At 44.1% G+C, this 22,412-nt stretch overlaps 1 protein-coding gene across 1 annotated transcript; it reads left to right on the forward strand.

Annotated features, from left to right (window-relative positions):
* Positions 1 to 15,089: 15,089 nt before the first annotated feature.
* On the forward strand, positions 15,090 to 22,198 carry LOC110542256 (leukocyte immunoglobulin-like receptor subfamily A member 5). Its single transcript, XM_021628881.2, has 5 exons — positions 15,090 to 15,406; positions 15,571 to 15,606; positions 15,776 to 16,060; positions 16,191 to 16,496; positions 21,635 to 22,198. The coding sequence occupies exons 1-5, from the start codon at positions 15,325 to 15,327 to the stop codon at positions 21,769 to 21,771; spliced, it is 846 nt and encodes a 281-aa protein (XP_021484556.1). The 5' UTR covers positions 15,090 to 15,324; the 3' UTR covers positions 21,772 to 22,198.
* The last annotated feature ends 214 nt before the right edge of the window (positions 22,199 to 22,412 follow it).

The following is a 22,412-nucleotide window of genomic DNA, read 5'->3' on the forward strand; positions in this document are numbered from 1 at the left end:
CTTATCCCCCAGTGGGAAAAGCAGGAAACTTTTCAACCAGTCTTTCTACTCCATGAAGAAGTGCAACTGGTCATGCTTTTATTCTTGCTCCGAACTCTTAAGAGTCCCAAGATTTCACTGTAATATTTACTCTTAATCACTAACATATTACTGAACTATATGTTAATAATTACTTTACACTAACAATTAGCAATAGGAAAATCGAGCTTTGGTGTATATTACAACCAGCTGCAGGCACCCATAAAAGCAAAATAAAAGTCAGGATCAGCATGGCTACACAAAGTATGGGTTTTCTTCCCTGCTGTTACAAAGTCTGAAGTCACAGGCTTTCACAAACAAGGCAGGGGCTCAATCCTTGAGCTGTGTCTTCATCTTTGACTAAGCACAATTTTGGGGGGAAACTTGCTGACAGATATATAACCACAAGCAACACTAGACATGCAAATCCATTGTTTTGTTTTTTGTTGTTGTTCAGATGAAGGACTTGCACAGTGATAAGGGCCCAAGTAATTTCATCAAAGGTAAATGTACCAAATTTATCTCAAGATAATATCAAAGATGTCGGTCAAATTCCGGACCCTAACTTCCATGTGTTCTAGTTACAAAAGTACACATACTGTTCCCAAGATTCTCTTTATGAAGAGTGTGCATAGAAAAGAGGCAACAGTATTTCAAGAAGTAATTGTTGTAACTACTCAAGATAGCAATATTCAAGGTGAGTGCCAATAGCATTTCTGCCTGACCAACATTCACCAACATCAATATGAAAACAGTACCTTTCTTATCAGTCTTTTTTATTGTTTGGCCAGTCTCTCTCTTTATGTGTGTGTGTGTGTTTTTTTTCTTTTTTTGAGACAGGGTTTCTCTGTGTAGCCTTGGCTGTCCTAGAGTTGATTTCTAGACCAGGTTGGTCTTGAACTCATTGAGATCCACCTGCTTCTGCCTCCCAAAGTGCTGGGATTACAGGTGTGTGCCTCCATGCTTGACGTATTTTTCTCATAAATATGTTTCTACTAATGAGAAATGGGACCATCCCAGATTAGAAAGAAAAAAAAAAAAAAAAAAAAAGCTGGTCCTTGAATAAGGGCCAGCTAAGAAAGAAGAACAGTCAGACAATTAGGGCTACTAAACCTTGAGTAGAGGCCAGACCAGATGGCCCTCCTCAGAAGACAGGATGAGCTTATTTTAAGATAAGAAACCTGGGGCAGGGAGGACTGCCCTTGGAAGAAGCTGTAAACTGCCAGCTGCAAAACTGCTGTCTTTTCTGCTGACTAGTCAATGTAAAGATACATGTGTGGCCTGATTTTTAGGTATAAAAACTTTGTGCTTTGTATGCTTGGGGTCGTCTCCTGCCTTGAAGGGGCGACCCCCATCACGATCGGAATAAACTGCCTCTTGCTTTTGCATTGAACCGCGGTCAGTGAGTCTCTTTGGGGAGGGAGCGGTACGTAGTCACTGCTTCGGGAGTGCAGGTTTTGCATGTGGTTCATTGGCTGGGAAACCGACGCAGCCCTTCTCCGATTCTCACCAGACCGGGCTCGGAGGTCAGGCTGAAACAGGTCAGTCATTTTGTTTGTTAGATTTCAGGTTTCTGCAGATTCTGTTTTGTTCTGGTTAGGCGCCTGTCTGAACCATCCTGGTTGTTTGATTAGGCCATTGCGATTGACGGACGCATCAGAATATCACTTGGCAGGAAGCTGGAGGACGCTCCAGGTTCCATCTGCTGGGAGGTTGGATCGGAGACGGTCCTCCTCCCATCTGAGTCTGATTTTCGTAGAGAATGGCCGGGAAGCCGTTCCGTTAGGGCACTGTGGTTTCACCTGAAAGGGCGTCCTTGTCTGATTGCTTGCCTGGTTCTTTTTGTCTCTGTTGTTGTTGCCTCTCTGACTTTTCTGACGGACGTTTCATTATGGGACAGACTGTGACTACACCCTTATCCCTCACCCTTGACCATTTCTCAGAAGTGAGATATAGGGCACATAACCTCTCAGTGGAAGTCAGAAAAGCGAAGTGGCGAACCTTGTGTTCCTCGGAGTGGCCTGCCTTTCAGGTTGGATGGCCACCTTTCACCTTGACACGATTCTTGCTGTTAAGGCTAAGACTCTCCAAGCACAAGGGGGCCATCCTGATCAGGTACCCTATGTCCTAACCTGGGAAGACATTGTTCGCCATTCACCCCCCTGGGTGCACCCCTTTGTTCTTTCCATAGAGACTCCTTTGACAACTGTTTGTGCCATTAAGGAAGAGGAGAAAAAGAAAGTGCTCACTTCTCCAGAAGCAGACCTCCTCCTTTTTTACCTTCTGCACCCTTATCCGCCAGCCATCGCCCCTACCCCGGCCAGTTTCCTGGCCGGTTCTCCTGCCAGACCTCTGACTGTTTCCCCTGTCAGTCTCCCGGAGGCTGTCAGTTCTCCCTCGGGGCCTAGGACGGGGCTAGCATGCAGTTTTTCTAGTCCCCTTATATGGCCTTCACCAGAGCTGTTGGTCCCTCAGTGCCGCTGTCCCGCTGCAATCACCAACTGACCCTCAGAACAAAGGGGGCCCAGCAGCTGGAACACGGAGCCGCAGAGCAACTCAGCCGGACTCGGTGGCTCTCCCGTTAGGAGCCTATGGGTTCCCAGATGGGGATGGGAATCAACCTCTTCAGTACTGGCCTTTTTCCTCAGCTGACCTCTACAATTGGAAGGCCCACAATCCCCCTTTTTCTGAGAACCCCCAAGCCTTAACTGACTTGTTTGAATCTGTCCTTTTCTCTCACCAGCCCACTTGGGATGATTGCCAACAGCTTTGACAGACACTCCTGACTACTGATGAGAAGGGATGAGTTCTTCTAGAAGCAAGAAAGAATGTCCCGGGGTGGATGGGAGGCCTACAGTTCTCCCTGACGAGATTAATAATGGGTTTCCTCTCTTGTGTCCTAATTGGGATTGCAATACACCAGAGGGTAGGCAGCACTTGAAGGTTTATCGCCAGACTCTAATGGCAGGTCTCCGTGGGGCTTCTCAAAGACCCACCAATTTGACTAAGGTAAGAGAAGTGGTCCAGGGGCTGGAGGAATCTCCTGCAGCCTACTTAGAACGGCTGATGGAAGCGTTCCGCTGGTTTACTCCCTATGACCCTACTTCAGATGAGCACAAGGCAACAGTAGCTGTATCTTTCATAGATCAGTCAGCTAGGGATATTCATAGGAAACTTCAGAAATTAGAAGGTCTGCAGGATAAGTCATTGAAGGATTTAGTGCAAGTAGCAGAGAAAGTTTTCTATAGTCAAGAAACAGAAGAAGAAGAAGAGAGAAAACAGAAAGAACAGGAGATGAGAGAAAGAGAGAGAGACAAGAGGCAAGATAAAAAATTGACTAAGTCAACCAACAAAAGCCAGAGCAATATGGCATCTCCAGAACCCAGTTATCCAGGGGCAAATGTCCAATCCCCATCCGGAAAGACAAAGAGGATGGACATCAGAAGAAGAAGAAAACAGGAAACAACCTAGGAACCTACCACAGAGGGCCTCTGAAAGCCTCTGCCCTACAGACTATCAAAGCAGATGCTGAGCCTGATGGGCAACTGTTGGGCAGAGTGAATGGAATTTTATGTAAGAACTGGGAAATAGTAAGAGCTGGAGAGAACAGGGTCTCCACAAGGAGAGCAACAGAACAAGACAATTTGAACACAGGGAACTTCCCAGAGACTCATACTCCAACCAAGGACTATTCATGGAAATAACCCAGAACCCCTGCACAGATGTAGTCCAGGGCAGTTCAGAGTCCAATTGGGTTACATAGTAATGGGAAGAGGGACTGCCTCTGACATAATCTGATTGGCCTGCTCTTTGATCACCTCCCCCTGGGGGGGGAGCAGCCTTACCAGGCCATAGCAGAGGACAATGCAGCCACTTTTGATGTGAACTGATGGACTAAGATCAGAAAGGAGAGGAGAACCTCCCCTATCAGTGGACTTGGGGAATGGTATGCATGCAGAGGGAGGAGGGAGGGTGGGATTGGGAGGGGAGGAGGGAGGGGCTTATGGGGGGATGCAGAATGAATAAAGTGTAATTGATGAAAAATTTAAAAAAAAGGGAAAAAATAATTTAAGAACCTTAAATGACTTTCAAAAGTGGAGGAAAACATGGAGTTAGTCAATTTACATGGAGCACGTCTCACCCCTGGGGGCAATGGTCTCCTGAACCTACTCAGACCTCGGACACCACCACTGCTAGTTCTAGAACTGATGCAGGATGTTCCAACGAGGGGGTTAAGGCTTCTCATAATATTTCCTATAAGCCCACACCTGTTTGTTTATATCCCCCATTTTTATTCATTATTAGCCAGATAGAGCTAAGTAATTGTGGTAATGATACTTGCTTTTTTGCCCAATGCTGGAATGCTAGTGAATTTAGGTATGCCCTGGTTACTCGCATGCCTCGCTGGGTGCCTGTGCCCATTGATGCCCCTCACACTATGACTCTTTTTAGACAGAAAAGGGATCTTGGAACTACAGCCGCCATTGTTACTGCCATCTCATTGGCGGCTGTTGGAGCTACCACCATGGCATTAGCCATGAGTCATACTGGGCAGACTGCTCAGACCCTGAATAACCTTTTAGCCAATGTAGCTCATGCCTTAGATGTACAAAAAGGAATTAATGCTCAACTAAAAGGAGGCTTGATGGTGTTCAATCAGAGGATTGACCTCGTGCAGGAGCAAATTGATACCCTATGGCAAATCGCTCAACTTGGCTGTCAATGAAAGTATGCTGGACTTTGTGTCACTAGCATACAACATGAGAATTTTTCCCTGTGCTACAAATCTGTCTAAACAATTGTCTAGCTATATTTTAGGTAATTGGACTGAAGAATTCGATACTACGATGGAGCAGCTGAGAGTGGCCATTGTCATGGTAAATTCTACCAGAGTGGACGCAGGACTAGCCACAGGATTATCATCATGGATTGCTGCAGCCATGAATCATCTGAAGGAATGGGCAGGCATGGGAGCGTTAGCAGGCCTTCTGGTGTTGGTCTCCTTGGTTGACCTGTGGTATATATGCAAGATTAGAGTCTCACAACAGCGTAATGCAGCCATGATCATTCAGGCCTTTACAGCCATTGAAGCAGGACATTCTCCCCAAGCATGGTTGGCTACCATAAAAAGCTAAAATGATACGCTCAGGATGCGAGGCTAAGCACTGCACTCAGGGTCAGCAGCTTGCGACCCAGAGAAGAGCATGTCTGATTGCATGTGGGTTGATGCCCCAGGTCCCGCCTCTGAGAAAAAGGTATTGGTCGGGTCTGATGCTCTTTGGGTGGATGACACCTAAATGAACATTGGTACAAAGTCCCAATTTATTTCTAATATCAGAGATCAGACCCCTACTCTTGCCTGATGCGTCTAAAACAAAAAGGGGGAACTGTAGAGAGCTGCGTAACGATGGAGCTGGTTTCTGCCTTCCACCTTCCCGATGGTGAGGGCTCTCTGTCACAAACAACTCCACATTTGGCTAAGGCTGAGGATCTGGCTTGCTTCCATGTATGTGGACCTATCTGCATTGCCCATGTGGCACGCTGGGGTTGACTACCCAGATGCTATTTAAGCTGTGGGCTGGCTTTCCCCAGGGTCAGATGATTGTTCAAGGTTCCTGAATAAACTGCATTGAAAAAAAAATTGACTAAGATTCTGGCCACCATAGTTCAGGAAAGTCATACTGAAAGGGAGAGAGTTCCTGGCAACCATAATGGCCCTTTGTCTAAGGACCAGTGTGCCTACTGCAAGGAAAAGGAACACTGGATGAGAGATTGCCCCAAAAGGAAGAAGCAGCTGAATTCTCGAGCCACGGGGATCCGGGTCCTAACCTTGAACAATGATAGCGATTGGGGAGGACAGGGTTCGGTTACCCTCCCCAAGCCCAGGGTAACCCTCAAGGTGGAGGGGAAGCCAGGCCATTTTCTAGTGGATACTGGTGCTCAGCATTCAGTTCTGTTGCAAGACTTAGGGGCTAAGAAAGAGAAAAAATCATGGGTTCAAGGGGCCACTGGATGTAAGCGATACACATGGACTACCCAAAGGAGTGGGCCAGGTATCCCACTCGTTCTTAGTCATGCCTGACTGCCCATACCCATTGCTGGGACGAGATATCCTGACCAAAATAGGAGCCCACATCTATTTTAACCCAGGAGGCCCACAGGTTACAGATAAAAGAGGGGATCCTATTCATGTGCTTACAATTCACTTGGAAGATGAATACCGGCTATTTGAAAATTTAAAAGAGGGAGAAAAAGACATTGACTGGTGGGTAAAGAAATACCCTGAGACCTGGGCTGAAACAGCTGGCTTAGGGAAAGCAAAAAAGCAACCGCCAGTCCAGATAGAGCTAAAACCTCAGGCAGCCCCAGTTGCAGTGCGGCAGTATCCAATGTCTAAGGAAGCCCATGATGGGATTCGCCCTCATATACTCCTTGACCTAGGGGTTTTAAAAAGATGTCAATCTGCTTGGAATACTCCATTACTGCTGGTCCGAAAGCCTGGGAGCAACGATTATCGGCCTGTACAGGACCTGAGGGAAGTTAATAAACAGGTTATGGACTTACATCCAACAGTCCCCAACCTGTATAACCTGCTGAGCTCCCTTCCCCCTGACAGAGTCTGGTATACTGTTCTAGACCTTAAAGATGCATTCTTTTGTCTTCAACTTAGCCCTGCCAGCCAAGACATTTTCGCTTTTAAATGGAAAGATCCCGACTCCGGGGTCTCGGGCCAACTAACATGGACTCGACTTCCCCAAGGACATAAGAATTCTCCTATCATATTTGATGAAGCCCTGCACCAAGACCTGGCACACTTCCGGACCACAAATACTCAGGTAACTCTTCTCCAGTATGTGGATGACATCTTACTAGCTGCAGATTGTTGGAAAACCTGCCTCAAAGCCGACTGTTACGAGAATTGGGCGAACTCGGCTATAGAGCATCAGCAAAGAAGGCCCAGATATGTCGGAAAAAGGTCAATTACCTGGGGTATATACTGAAAGAAGGAAAAAGATGGTTATCGGAGGCTAGAAAAGAGACTGTGTTTCATATTCCCCCTCCACGAACTACTAAACAACTGAGGGAATTTCTTGGTACAGCTGGGTTTTGCCAATTATGGATTCCTGGGTTTGCTGAAATGGCAGTCCCTCTGTATGCCTTTACAAAGGGCAATGACTCTTTTTTCCTCGGGAGAAGATGAACAGGCTACATTTGATAATATTAAACAGGCTTTAATGTCAGCTCCAGCCTTGGGACTTCCTGATGTCACTAAACCTTTTCATCTCTATGTGGCCGAGAACCAGGGGATGGCTAAAGGGGTGTTAACTCAAAAGATTGGACCCTGGAAGAGACCAGTAGCTTATCTATCTAAAAAGCTTGATCCAGTAGCGGCAGGAGTCCGACCTGCCTCCAGATAATAGCAGCAGTCGCCGCATTGGTAAAGGATACTGACAAGCTGACCTTGGGACAAGATCTTACCGTCTATGCCCCTCGTGCCCTTGAGAGTGTTGTCAGACAGCCGCCTGATCACTGGCTCACAAATGCTCGCATGACTCATTACCAAACTTTGCTTTTAAATAATGACAGGATTACTTTTGCCCCAGCAACGGGGCTAAACCCTGACACCCTGTTACCAGATTCAGAGATTCAACCCCCAGATCATGATTGCTTGCAGGTGTTGGCAGAAGAACAGGGATGGCGAAAGGACTTAAAAGACCAACCTCTGCCAGATGCAGAGGTGACATATTACACAGATGGGAGTAGCTTTTTAGAAAATGAAAAAAGAAAATCGGGAGCAGCGGTGGTGGATGGACACAAGGTAATATGGGCCCAAGCGCTGCCAGAAGGCACCTCTGCTCAATGGGCAGAACTAATTGCCTTAACGCAAGCATTAACTTTGGGAAAAGACAAAAAGATAAACATCTACACTGACAGCAGGTATGCCTTTGCTACGGCCCATGTGCACGGGGCCATCTACCAGCAGAGAGGCCTAATGATGTCAGCCAGTAAAGAAATGAAAAATAAAAATAAAATCTTGGCCTTGCTCAATGCCCTACTACTGCCTACCAAGGTAAGCATAATTCACTGCCCGGGACATCAGAAGGGAAATTCCAAGGTGGCAAAGGGAAATAACATGGCTGATCAGGAGGCTAAAGCAGCTGCTAGAGGAAGTCCTGCTTCAATAATATTAACTGGTGAGTTGCCAGAGAAGGAACAGCTAAAATACTCGGAGGATGACCTGGAGCAAATACAGAGGAAACAAGGGACATTCGATGCTAATGTGGGAGCATGGATTGACTCCAAAGGTAAGATCATTTTGCCACAGAAAGATGCTAAGAGACTAATAGCACAAATGCATCAATGGACTCATTTAGGGGCAAGGAAATTGACTGAAATTGTTCTCCAATCTCCTTACCGAATACTAAACCTCACTGCTCTAACCAAAAAAGTGGCTCAGGCATGTACCCCCTGCCAAAAGGTAAACGTAGGAAAGAATTTGCAAAGCTCAGAAAAATGGCTAAGGGGAACTAGACCTGGAATGCATTGGGAAGTGGACTTTACCGAGATCAAGCCGGCCAGGTATGGAAATAAATATCTTCTAGTCTTTGTAGATACCTTCTCAGGATGGGTGAAAGCTTTTCCCACCAAGAAAGAGACTGCTCTGGTTGTAGCTAAGAAGATTTTAGAAGACATTTTTCCCCGGTTTGTTCCAAAGGTAATCGGGTCAGACAATGGGCCGGCCTTCGTTGCTCAGGTAAGTCAGGAGGTGGCCAGATTTTTGGGGACTAATTGGAAATTACATTGTGTTTATAGACCCCAAAGTTCAGGACAGGTAGAAAGAATGAATAGAACTCTAAAAGAGACCCTTACTAAATTGACCATGGAGACTGGCAGTGACTGGGTGGTACTCCTCCCTCTGGCTTTTTTTAGGGTCAGGAATACTCCTTCTTTGTTGAATCTTACACCTTTTGAACTATTGTATGGAGTTCCTGCTCCCTTAACTCTCCTTGGAGACCCTCTTGACATAACTAGTAGTAACTCTGACTTGTTGTCCAGGTTAAAGGGACTGCAGCTTATTAAAAAAGAAATCTGGAGCAAGGTTGGCAGTGCATATGCGCCAGGATCCTTAGAGGTGTCCCATGAGTTCCAAGTTGGAGACTTGGTTTATGTACGGCGACACCGTAGTCAGAATTTGGAACCCTGGTGGAAAGGTCCTTACTGCATCCTGCTCACCACCCCAACGGCTGTGAAGGTAGAAGGCATTCCTGCTTGGATCCATGCATCACATGTCAAACCCGCTCCAGAGGACTCCACTTCTGACTGGAAAATGCAGCCCAGTGACAATCCCTTAAAACTTAAGCTTGTTAAAAATGTTAGCCGTGAGTGATATCCACAAACTGCTGGTGCTTTTGGCTCTGTTAAGCACTTACAATACTTGCTTGGGCTCCAGTCCTCACCAGCCCAAACTTTTAACTTGGAAAGTAACTAATCAGAGACATATTATAATTTGGTCTGTATCAAATATAGCCCCACCCTTCACATGGTGGCCGGACTTGTACCCTGACCTTTGTAAAATGGCTTTAGGAGCACCTGCAAACTGGGATTTGCAAAGCCACCTAGACCCCAACGTGGTTCCTGGGGACTCTAGATGTGGGTCTTTCAGTGAAAGAAGGGACTTAGATCCCTGGGGGTGCTGCGGGACCACCAACCACCGCAGTATGCTGCGAGTCCTAACCTTTTATGTATGTCCAGGACCCCACCAGCAACCTAAATTACTAAACAAATGTGGGGGGAAAATGACTTCTACTGAAAAAATTGGGGGTGTGAAACCACTGGCGATACTTACTGGAAGCCTACCTCCAGTTGGGATTACATTATTGTTAAAGCTAATTACAGTCATGCCAAACCTCCAGATCAGGAACCAAACAATCAGCCAATATGTACCACCTGGTGCCACCCCTGCTAATCCGGTTCACGGACGCTGGAAAACGGATTTCAACTAACTGGTTGACGGGGTTCACTTGGGGCCTACGAATATATAAAAAAAGATATGATGATGGGTTACTTTTCACCATCAAATTTAAAATAACAGCCCCATCTGCTGAAGTAGGGCCAAATAAAGCTGGCCCTCATCTGGTTCCCCCAGTAAAATCAGACCCCCAGACTATGGCCCCACATCCAGTAACCCCCTCACTGACTCCTAACTCAAAAATAGGTAAAGATTCTTCTTCCCCTAAGCTTTCTGGACCATACATTACTTCCCTAGCACAGGGAGCCTTCCAGGCCCTAAATAACACCAACCCAAAGGTTATTGAGTCTTGTTGGTTATGCTTTGGAATTGCTCCCCCATATTATGAAGGAATTGCCTTTACAGATGAGATAAGTAACTCCCAAGAGGCAACAGCCTGCCGTTGGACACAAAGGGAGGCTAGACTTTCCCTGTCTGCCATTTCAGGGCAAGGACTCTGTGTAGGTAAAGTTGCCCCCAGTCATCAGTTTTTATGCAACCAAACCTATAATGTTGCAGGCCTGTCTGGGTACCTCATACCACCAATAAATGGATGGTGGGCCTGTGTGACAGGAATTACTACTTGTGTCAGTACTCAGGTGCTTGTCAATTCATCTGACTACTGTGTTCTGGTCCAGGTAATCCCCCGAGTTACCTATCACCCGTATAAAGAGCCCTTTCAATACTGGGACTCTGTGGGGGAACCGCTGATACGAACAAAAAGAGACTTGGGAATTTCTCTAGTCATAATGCTTGGGATTGGGCTAGGGACAGCAGGGACAATACGAACAAAAAGAGACTTGGGAATTTCTCTAGTCATAATGCTTGGGATTGGGCTAGGGACAGCAGGGACAGCAGTTGGAGGGTCAGCTATAGCCCTCCGACATAGTGGGTTAAATGAGCTTAGGGCAGCTGTTGATGAGGACATAGAAAGATTAGAAAGCACAATTAGAGAGCTAAAAGATTCCTTACAGTCATTATCAGAGATGGTGTTACAGAATAGAAGGGGCTTAGATTTATTGTTTCTGCAACAAGGAGGTTTATGCGCTGCCCTAAAAGAAGAATGCTGTTTCTATGTTGACCATACTGGAGCTGTCACTGAGACCCTAGATAAGGTCAAAGAGGGCTTAAAAAAGAGAAAGCAAAAATGAGCCCAAAGCTTAGGATGGTTTAAAGGATGGTTTAATTCCTCTCCATGGATGACCACTTTAATCTCCACCTTGCTCGGCCCTTTGCTAATTCTTCTCCTGATTGTAACCTTTGGCCCCTGCATTTTTAACAAGCTGCTTAACTTCATGAGAGAATGGATTAGTACCATTCAGGTCCTTATGCTTCGACAGCAGTATCAGCAATTAGAGGTGCAGGCTGAATCTAGCCTGTAATTTTAGGGTTAAAATTATGCCAAAGAAAAAGGGGGGAATGAGAAATGGGACCATCCCAGACTAGAAATAAAAACAACTGGACCTTGAATAAGGGCCAGCTAAGAAAGAAGAACAGTCACACAACTAGGGCTACTAAACCTTGAGTAGAGGCCAGACCAGATGGCCCTCCTCAGAAGACAGGATGAGCTTATTTTAAGATAAGAAACCTGGGGCAGGGAGGACTGCCCTTGGAAGAAGCTGTAAGCTGCCAGCTGCACTAAGATACTAGTAATGGTCTGATTGATTTTAACCATTTGGTATTGGTGACTTACGCGTTATGTTTGCTCATATGTTTTCTCTTTTATGTTGGAACAATGTAAAAGGAACTGGTGATTTGGGGTCAGAAATGAGAAAGATATGACTCTGGTTAACATGACATGTTATTTCTGAATTTATCCTGATTGTCTACAAAACTAATAACATTCTCTGAGGTGGGCTTTCTTCTCTGTAAAGCACAATGACTTTTAATTAAAAAGAACACAGTTTGCACACATTGATAAGATTGTTTTGAAATGTAAGATTAATAGTCACTTCCTTGGAAATCTTGTCTGCCATAATCTTCCCTGAAGATTTCTTAAAGGCAACATAACTCCTGTGCATTTTTTATTTTCAGTATTTATATATGATTTGATCACTAACTATGTCTTCTCTTCTGGAGACCTCAGGACCATTGTGTGCTCAGATTTCCAGGCAGGTGTGAGAAATGTTTTCTCCCATTGTATCAAATGAAGTCAGCTTACAATGGGTCTTTATCGCCACTGTGTAAATCTCTTTTGCAAAGGAATTCAAGTATTTTAATCTCTCCAGTTGATAAAAGCTTTGGGTATATAAAGACCCAACAACATTCTTAGAACTCAGGCCCCTTCACCTTTCCTTTATTTCCTGACAGTGTCTGTGACAGCATGCACAAGTCTAGTGCGCGCTCAAGCATTACCGACCAAATGTCTGATGGGCCGGCTAGCTGTCATGCAGGTGTGTATGTGCATCTAGGCCCACGCCTAGCTTGGGAGCTCCTGGCACTTGAAAGCTCCTGGGAGAAGGAGATCCAGTTTTCCTTAAGAGTGCAGCCACTGACTGGTTATCCAGTACAAAATGGCCAACCCTGAAATCATGCATATGCTAGCAATACTATGTGGACTGGGAAAGTTTTTAATATATCCACATGTATACATGTACATACATATAAACATGACCACTAAAGAAGTAGAGGCTATGAATTTGAGAGAAAGCAAGTATGGGTGCATGGGAAGGGCTGAAAGGAGGAAAAGTGAAAAGCAATGTAATTATGTTTTTATTTCAAACACTAAAATAGTCTATAATAGTCTATTATATAAAAATAGTCTATAAATATATAAATATTTATAAATAATAAGTATATTATTTATATCTATAAATATATGAGCAGCAGAAGTTGGACTCTGTTTTTTTCAAAAAAGGACACAAAATTGAATGAGCAGAGGAAGATGTAGTATGTCTGGGTAGAGTCTGAGTAGGTGTGAATATGGTCAAAGCACACTGTTTACAATTCTCAATAAATAAAAAGAATTAAACAATCACATATTTTCAACAATCTTGTATCAAGAAAGTAGCAAAAGTGACAATCAATTTAGAGACCAGCAAGATGGGAGCCAAAGTATGTGGAGGAGTGAGGGCACAAATATTTAACGAGATGTATGTACAAAAGAGTCATGATGAAACTCACAAACACAGAGAAAGTTAGAAGAAAGAAAATACAAAACAAACAAAAATAAGTCTTATGTTTGCTGAGACAAAGTGGATAAAACAACAAATTTAACTGTGTGACGAAGCAGAAATGGGCCTCAAGGATGGAGCCTGTGCAGAGAATGCTAAAGGGTTGCAGGGTGTGGTGACACACACCTTTAATCTTAAAGGTCCAGAGTTAGAAGGAGGCAGACATTTTTATTTTGAGACTAGCCTGTTCTGTGTAGCCAGTCCCAGAGCAGCCTGTCTCAAATGAAAAATAAATCAGCATGATGGTGGTACATGCCTTTAAATTCCAGCACTCAAGGGACAGAGGCAAGTGAATCTCTGAGTTCAAGGCCAGCCTAGTCTACAGAGTGAATTCCAGAAAAACAAGGGCTACACATAAAACCCCATGTCTAAAACAAACAACAAAACAAAAACAAAAAACCAAGAATGCTGGAAGTCTGGACTTTCATCCCTAGAATAAGACATAAGGTGATGGCAAATCTTTTTTTTTAATATATTTTTTATTTTTTTATTATTAGTTACATTTTATTAATTCTGTATTTAAGCTGTATCCCACTCCCTCATTCCCTCCCAAACCTTCCCTCCCTCCCCTTTCCAAGTCCACTGATTGGGGAGGACCTCCTCCCCTTTCATCTGACCCTGTTTTATTAGGTATCTTCAGGACTGGCTGCAAAGTACTCCTCTGTGACTTAACAGGACTGCTCCTCCCTTGGGGGATGGGGAGGTCAAAGAGCCAGTCATTGAGTTCCTGTCAGAGATAGTCCCTGTTCCCCTTACTATGGGAAACCAGTTGGTTACTGAGCTACCACGGGCTTCATCTGAGCAGAGGTTCTAGGTTATATCCATACATGGTCCTTGGTTGAATGTCAGTCTCAGAAAAGACCCTGTGCCCAGATATATTTGGTCCTTGTGGCGCTCCTATCCTTTCCATGTCATACTAACTCCCCTTCTTTCTTATGATTCCCTGCACTCTGCCGAAGGTTTCGTTATGCAAATCTGTCTTTTAAAAAAACAATTTCTTTTACAATTTTATAAACTCTGTCTGGATCATATTCACCCTTCCCCTAAATTATCTATGGAATGGGTCTTTTTGTATTCAAAGTTCCCCTGGTTCTCTTTTTCTGCCCATAACCATGCTGATCTGCAGATTGCTGGGCTGAGCACTATGTGGCCACATTGTCCAACACCTTGAACTGAATTTTTACCTTGGCCTGGAAACCAGTGACGGCTCTGCGACACAGTCTCCATAAACAGTAATGAAGTGCACACCACAGGCTACAATCGAGGGATCACGAGCATGAGGCGCCTCTGCTAAACGTGGCGTGGGCGTTAGTGGTGTGCAGGAATTAACATGAGGTGCCTCTGCTAAACGTGGCGTGGCAGTTAGTGGTATGCAGGAATTAACATGAGGTGCCTCTGCTAAACGTGGCGTGGGCGTTAGTGGTGTGCAGGAATTAAAGAGAAGCCAGACCTGATCCTAGCAAGAGTTCTGCCCCAAGGAACAGGAGTAAAACTGACACTGACGATAGGTCATAGGGAGACAGGGATGGATAAAGTTGCTAAGAAAAAGAGAGGGATGGGTTCCCTGCAGGAAATTGTTTAGCAGTTCCGGGGACATGAACAGTAGTGGTTTTTTATTCCATCCTCATCCTTCCTTTGTGCTCATGAAACTGAACAAGAAGCTCACAATCAGGTGTTCAGTATATCTCTGCTGCTCTTCATCCTCTCTGAAGCATTAACAAGTATCCTTTCTAAACCATCTCCTTGTAAGGATCCCACACTGTTGCATGGCTGCATAGCCTGGAGCCATGAAGGAGAGTTCAAAAGGATTCTCAGAATGGGAACACTGAGCACTCAGCCACACAAATCTGGAGATGAGCAGGTAATAAACTCACCAGGGCTATCAGTATTTCCTCTTGGACATTGGAGTGACGAGGACTGATCAGGTAGAAAAAGAGAACACCTCTTTAAGAAAATAACTACAGAATCTGGAGCCTGTCCAAGCCACAGAATTAGGGAAATGAGAGGCAGGCCCTTGGTAAGGGCAGTTCCCCTTTCTGGGGAGAACCTGAGGTGTAACCATTTGATGACAAGCACCCAGTCTCCAAAGGCCTTACCCTGTGTTCCAGTCCATCTGGCCAGGCAATGTGGCCCTCGCCATATACACAGTTGCAGCCACAGAGAGGAGATGCCATGGCTTTCACCTTCACAGTCCTGATCTGTCTGGGTGAGATATGAGAGTGGGAGGAAACACTATGATCCAGAAGGGGCATGTAGCACAGTTCAAGACTTTCCCAGCAGAAAATTCCAGGGGTACAGGAGGTTTTCTAGAGGAAAAATCTTGCTCATAACTCAGGCGAGCAGATCCTGAATAGGAAACTCTTTTTCCAGGACTGAGTGTGAGACCCAGGATCCCAGTGCTGGCAGGTAAGTGTGTACTCAACTTTCCTGGGGCCTTCCCCTTCATGGTAGGCAGTAAGAATGGGAGCAGCCGCTGTGGGATAAGCTTTGTGATACTGGGAGTGTGCAGGAGCTGAGGGCTAGGATCAGATCGGTAATGTTCCGGGACACCCATTTTCTGACTTTCTTTTTGTAGGAGCCTTACCAAAGCCCATCATCAAAGCTGAGCCAAGCTCTTTGGTCTATAGGGGAATACAAGTGTCCATTTCATGTATGGGGATTTCGGATGCATGGAGGTACCTTCTTTATATAAAGAAATTTGATCATAGACAGCACAAACAAACCTCTTCAAACCATGGGGAGAAAGCTGTGTTCCTCATAAGCTCTGTTGGAAAGCATGACGGAGGCCAATATTCCTGTATCTATGAGACCACTGTGGGCTGGTCAGAATACAGTGACATTCTGGAGCTGGTGGTGACAGGTAAGAGGAGCTTAACTAACTCTATAAGGAGGTGTCTAGTCATAGGATATTCCTCTCCTGCAGCCCAGCCTTGCTCAACATGGTTGGGCTATTGTGAACACGTTTAAAACTCTGTCCCTTTCTCTCCAAGGAATCTTTGACAGCAAACCCAGCCTATCAGCCTTGCCTGGACCTGGGGTGACCTCAGGAGAGAATGTGACCCTCGAGTGTTTCTCACAGGAGGAATATGACAGGTTCATTGTGACCAAGGAAGGAGAGCAGAGGCACTTCATGAGCATGAAGTCACAGAAGACATCTGTTGGGCAGTTCCAGGCCCTGTTCGTTCTGAGTTCTGTGACTCCCAGCAGTAGTGGGACATTCAAATGTTATGGCTACTATGATGCCAACCCACAGGTGTGGTCGGAGCCTAGTGACCACTTGGAAATACGCATCTCAGGTGAGGCAGCCCCACTACTGAGCCAATCATATTTAAAACACTAAGCTCCTTTCCTTGAACACTGCTGGGAGGTGGTTGAAGAGACTTTCTAGACCCTGAGTCAGAATGCCAGAGTGTGAGAAGTATTAGCAAGGAAGCTGGGAGGGAGAAAATGCTTGGCAGGAACTGGCCTCTTAGCTTCCCGCCTGTGTTTTTTTCTGTCTAGGAAGCACACCTTGCAGACTCAGCAAAACCATGTCTTCGTCCTCTGGTGTTCTTATGCTGGCTAATATAGACTTGTCCTGGCCAAGGGAGTGAGAACTTATCTCTCTAGAACTGTGGGATACACATCCAGGCTGAGCTATCCTAGACTAACTTCACCCTTGTCCCTGTGAGCAGGTTTCATGAGCACCAGTTACAGATGCTGGGGTGGACACAAACTCTGCTCTGGTAGTCAGCACTTAGTGACCCCATGGACATCCATTTATGAGTGAGTAGCCCTGGAAGTCAATACAGGGACCCAAAATTAAAAAAAAAAAACAAAACATCTCCATAAATCTAAGAGATGGTAGACATGATGAGAGTAGGGTGTCTCAGAAAGTGATGGATTCTATGACAGGAGAGGGAAGGAAGAATAGGGTCAGGAAAAAAAAACATGGAAAAAGATCAGGTTCTCACTGACAGCCACAGAGAATGGTGGACTTTTTCTCATTTACCCTTGTCTCAAGCAAATTCCACAGCATACCACATCTTTCAGTGCAGTCTGGCCTCCCAGTGTCCCCAGGAAAGAATGTTATCCTGATATGTAGGTCAAGGAACACAGTGGACTCTTTTATTCTGTACAACAAAATACATTAATCTCTGCACCTAAGATCAAAGTTTTGATCTCAGCAATTCCAGCGAGAATTCTCCATGAGTAACCATGGCACTCAGGAGCATCTAGAGTTGCTACAGTGTGCAAATCTTGTTGCTATACCCTAGTATCACACCCTAGTGTCCCTGGGGAACTCTTGGGTTCGTGTGTGTGTGGTAACCTAGAACTCTATGAGCTGAATGGATCACTTAGGACCCTGCATTAAAAAAATTCTTGGCTAGTATCTAAATGAGAGACTCTGGGTGAATTTGGTAAGTGGAATATTCACCCTTCATGAGGATGGAAGCCAACAGTAGGATTCACTAAGGAATGCTCTCTGCCCCTCCCCTTCCTCATTTCACAATGAACTGCAGAAGGTCCAGGGTACTCAAAAGGAGTTATTGGCATCCATAGGTGAGTGAGTAAAAACAGTGCAAGCCTCTGCTCATATCTTTTGCTGGAAGCTACCACTATCCAGCATCTTCCATGACACTCCCCCACACCTGGATCCTACATTGTCCACATTAAGTACGAGAAGAAAAGTGATGGAGAACAATCTATATCAAACGAATCTGCTTCCTACTTGGCCTGAACAAAGAGAAGTTTCTATGTCTGGTGGGAGAAGCAACATCTGAACCATTTTGATAATAAGATACAGGAGCTTTCCCTTAGAGGAGATTATTTCTCACTTCTAAGAATCTAGAAGATAAATGTCCCTTCCCTATACCTATCTTGTCCCTGGAAACTCAGGACAGGCGAGGGAGCTCTTCATAACATGCAGGGTATGTATAAGTGAAGCATTCAGAAGCAACACACATTTGAGAGACCGTGATCCTGCTGAGCAAGCCAGAGATGCCATACTCAGAGCACGTATGAGGATTAGAGAATGGGAGTCACGTAGTTTCTTATGCAGTGGCTTTGGGGGAGGAGGTCACTGCCTGGAACACCTTTGTCAAACTGTTCAATCTGGATTTTCTGCTTTCAGTTGTGTTTATTTGTGCTTTCACTTACTGTTTATTTAAAACTTTCCAGTAAATACCTTCTGGTAGATGTTTTGTTTAAGATTCTTTTTTTCTTAAAGTCACCGGAGTCTAAGCTTATTACAAATTTTATAAAATCAGGTGATATTTTAAAATATGTTCAGGGCTGAATGTCTGAGACTGAAGAACCTATCTGAGTCTTATCTCTGTAGAAAGATTATTTCCCCCTTTCTCAGCAGCCCATAATGGCCTGAAGATATTTATCTCCTGTTCAAGACTTGTGAGATTTCCCCTATCCACACTGCTACATTAAAGTATATTTTCATTATACAGACTTTTTTTCAGTAACCATAGTGTTAAGAATTTATGAATGCAACTCTCATATATAAAAGAAGCTATTTAAGCAAATGGCCTGATCCTCTGCCATTTGCAATATTTCCACCATTTCACCAATATTTCTTGAGCCTTTGATGAAAGCATTTTTCTGTATCTATGACAATTGGGGTTAGGCAAACCACTGTTCATTGTTCTCTGCCTTTTTTTGGACAATTGTGGCTTTCTGTGATGGTCTCTATCTTCTGCAAAGGTAAGCTTCTCATATACACAGCAAGGGCTACATTTATTTGTAGCTATAAGGACAGGTACTTAGGATGCAGCAAGCAATTACATTGCTTTAGGAAATGGTTTTCCTCTAGGTCCTTGGCTACAGTACCAGGCATGAACTCCTTCCCCATTTAGTAACACCGAAGTGCAATTTGGTTGCTGTTCATTGTTCCTTTTTGTGCACATCTTACCAATCTGGTCATTGTTTTGTTTAAACTTCTGCAACTTTAAAGTCTATGAAGTAAAAACATTTTCTTAGCTATTTTAAATCCACTTACTAATCTACCTAAAGTTCTTAATTTTTATGTGTTTTGTTATTTCACGTCTGTGGTGTCTTCCCTGCATATGTCTGTGCATCAATTGCATGTCTAGTACCTGTGGAGGATAGACAAGAAAACTGCAGCTACTGACAGCTGGGAGCTGCCATCTGTGGTGCAGCTAACTGAACCCCAGCCCTCTGGAAGAGGAGCCAGCGCTCTTCACCATTATGCTCTCTCTCTACAGCAAAATTCTTGGTGTTTTACACAAAAATATGTGCATTCCTGAACACATGTCAGAACAGTCAGAGCTATTGAAATACTTCACTAATTTGTTCATAAGGTATTTGAGTTCCCATTTTCTAAGGAAGCATAGAGGTATCTTGCTTGGAATATATTAATTTATTTCATATTTACATCAGAGTCTATTCTTCAAGTTGCTGCTCAGTTAATGTTTTATAAATTACTGATAAGAATCATATCAATTGCAACAAGATTGAAAATTTATCTAACATGTTTTTCACTGGCATATATCCATGGTAGGTACTGATAGGTTTATAAGGACATTTTTACTAAAACACATTATGTACAAATTTTGGCACTGTCAATCTTCAGTCTTCCCCTTTTTCTGCCTCCTCCTGTGACAATGAATTCCTCAGTCTTCCTTCTGCATTAATGTGATACACACACACACACACACACACGATAGAAAGAGTCTGCAAATAAGAAGGTGAGAGAAAGGGAAAGAGAAATAGTGAGGACACATGATATTTGGTAATTCTGAATCTAACTGATTTGACTTACTGCAACAATTTCTTGGTACATCCATTACTACGGTAATTTCTTTTTCCTGCACACCGTTTTTTTGTTTTTTGTTTTTTGTTTTTTTTTTGCTCCAAATATATGTGTATATATATGTCAGATTATACATATTATACAAATATATACATTTGCTTCCATACTATCTACATTGTATGTCTACACATCTTCATAGTAACAAGACTTCAACCCATTATTATTACCCTGCTAGTAATTTTGGAGCTTTATTTTGTGCTCTATAGATTCACAGCATCACACCTTCCAGTATGTAGTGAATATAGACAGTGAGTAGGCATTTCCAGTCTTGCTGGCTCTCGTTGTACGGGTTTCTAAGGGCACGATGACTAGTTAGTGGGCTATTAAAGAGATGTATATCATCTAGAGACCTAGCTGTGGTAGGTACACAGGAGGAGGATGCATAATGCCAGCCTCTGTGCTCCAGACTCTTAACAGCCTCTAATACCCAGACTTCACCTTAGGATCTTGGATGATCAACAAACAGAAGAGAAAACCCATTTTGTGCTACTTTGAATGTTATCATGTGTGGTAGATTGAGCAGAGTGCTCAAGGTTTTCCAGCATTCTGAACTGTGAGTGGTGATTTTATCACGAATCCCGATTCCTTGGGATTCAGATAAATTGTTGTTATACAGTGACTTAGTCTTATGTTTTGACCTTAAATAGCACAGTAATGCTTAGGACTTTAATAAGAATACCAGAGGGATTTTTAATTAAATTTTTCTTTTTTATATTAATTAAAGTTTATTCACTTTGTATCCCAGCTGTAGCTCACTCCCTCATTCCCTTCCAATCACACACTCCCTCCCTCATCTCCTCCTATGCCCCTCTACAAGTCCAAGGATAGGGGAGATCCTCCTCCCTTTCCATCAAACCCTAGCTTATCAGGTCTCATCAGGTCTGGCTGTGGCCTGGTAAGGCTGCTAAACCATCAGGGGGAGGTGGTCAAAGAGCCAGCCACTGATTTCATATCAGAGACAGACCCTGTTCTTCTTACGAGGGTATCCACTTGGATACTGAACTGCCATGAGCTACATCTGAGCAGGGGTTCTAGGTTATATTCATGAATGGTCCTTAGTTGGGGTACCAGTCTCAGAAAAGACCCCTGGGCCCAGATTTCTTGGTTCTGTTGCTCTCCTTGTGGAGCTCCTGTCCTCTCCAGGTCTTCCTATCTCTCTCTTTTTTCCTAAGATTCCTTGCACTCTGCCCAAAGTTTGGCTATGAGTCTCAGTATCTGCTTTGATACACTGCTGGGTAGTCTTTCCGAGGTCCTCAGAGGGATTCTTATACACCTGTTAAAGCAGGAGAATGTCTCATCACAGACAGTCACGAGCTTATATAATGAGAATGGTTGGCATTAGCAGGAATTAAAAATGGGAACCTCAGAGGAAACCCTTGGGTCTCTTAAGCACATCACACATCTTACTCCTCTTCTTCTGTTCTAAGGATCACCTGAGAAAATCATCCCATCACAGAACATGTTCAAACCCAGGACAGGCAAATATGGAGAATTCAAATTGGATGCAGAAAGTCTAAGTCCTGTCCAAAGAAAGCAGGTTCCCTGGGTGGACAGCCAGGAATTGTGTTTGATCTTCCCTAATCTTTGTGACTTTTTTGTCCTGAACCACAGACTCAGAGACCCAGGATCACACAGTAGAAAATCTCATCAGGATCGGGATGGCTGGCTTGATCCTTATAATCCTTGGAATTCTTCTGTTTGAGTCTTGGCACAGCCAGAGAGAGATCCATCATTCAACTGAGAGATAATCAGAAGAAAAAGAATTAAGTTTATTTAAGGTTCCAGAATCTCAGTAATACATATGACAATCTTAAATTCTTATACAAGAAATCCGAGTCCTTTTGTTGCGGAACTGTTCTGAGACATCCAGGAGTTTTGGGGTTCAGGGAAAGGTGTGGGTGTTGTGATGAGATCCTTCTTCATCAAATGAATTTCTGTCCTTCCACCTACTGTGGGCATTTGCTGACTGACCCAGCTCTATCCTGAATTAATGACATGAGGGAACATCCCATTTTCTCTTCTGGCTGATCCTCAATTCTGGGAATCCTCTGTTGTCAATCCCTCTCATGTGACATTTTTTTTATGTTATAAATTACACTATTCACTATGGGAGTAGCCTCTTCCTGTTGGACTTGAAATGAAGAATTTGCCTCAATTAAAAAAATGATGACAAAGTCAGAATGAAAAGTCATTCCATTTCTGTTATGATCCAAATCTCTCTGCCTACACTCCCAGCCCTTCAGTCCCAGAAGTAAAAGATGCCTGTGTTCACCCTCAGTGAGCCCCTCACTCTATCATCATGAAAAGGTGTTCTTGGGCTTGTCCTGTTTCATCAGAGTGTAGAAGCTCATGAAGAATGCGGGCGTCTCCTGATCCTGATCTGCCATGC

Source organism: Meriones unguiculatus, chromosome 14, assembly GCF_030254825.1.
Source record: "Meriones unguiculatus strain TT.TT164.6M chromosome 14, Bangor_MerUng_6.1, whole genome shotgun sequence".
Taxonomy (NCBI): domain Eukaryota; kingdom Metazoa; phylum Chordata; class Mammalia; order Rodentia; family Muridae; genus Meriones; species Meriones unguiculatus.

What these genes read in the sequence shown, in the direction of transcription:
- LOC110542256 (XM_021628881.2), top strand. Translation starts at nt 15,325, where the DNA reads ATGTGGCCCTCGCCATATACACAGTTGCAGCCACAGAGAGGAGATGCC. An exon ending in CAGGATCCCAGTGCTGGCAG is followed by an intron (nt 15,607 to 15,775) that starts GTAAGTGTGTAC and finishes TTCTTTTTGTAG; the next exon opens with GAGCCTTACCAAAGCCCATC. An exon ending in CTTGGAAATACGCATCTCAG is followed by an intron (nt 16,497 to 21,634) that starts GTGAGGCAGCCC and finishes CCTGAACCACAG; the next exon opens with ACTCAGAGACCCAGGATCAC.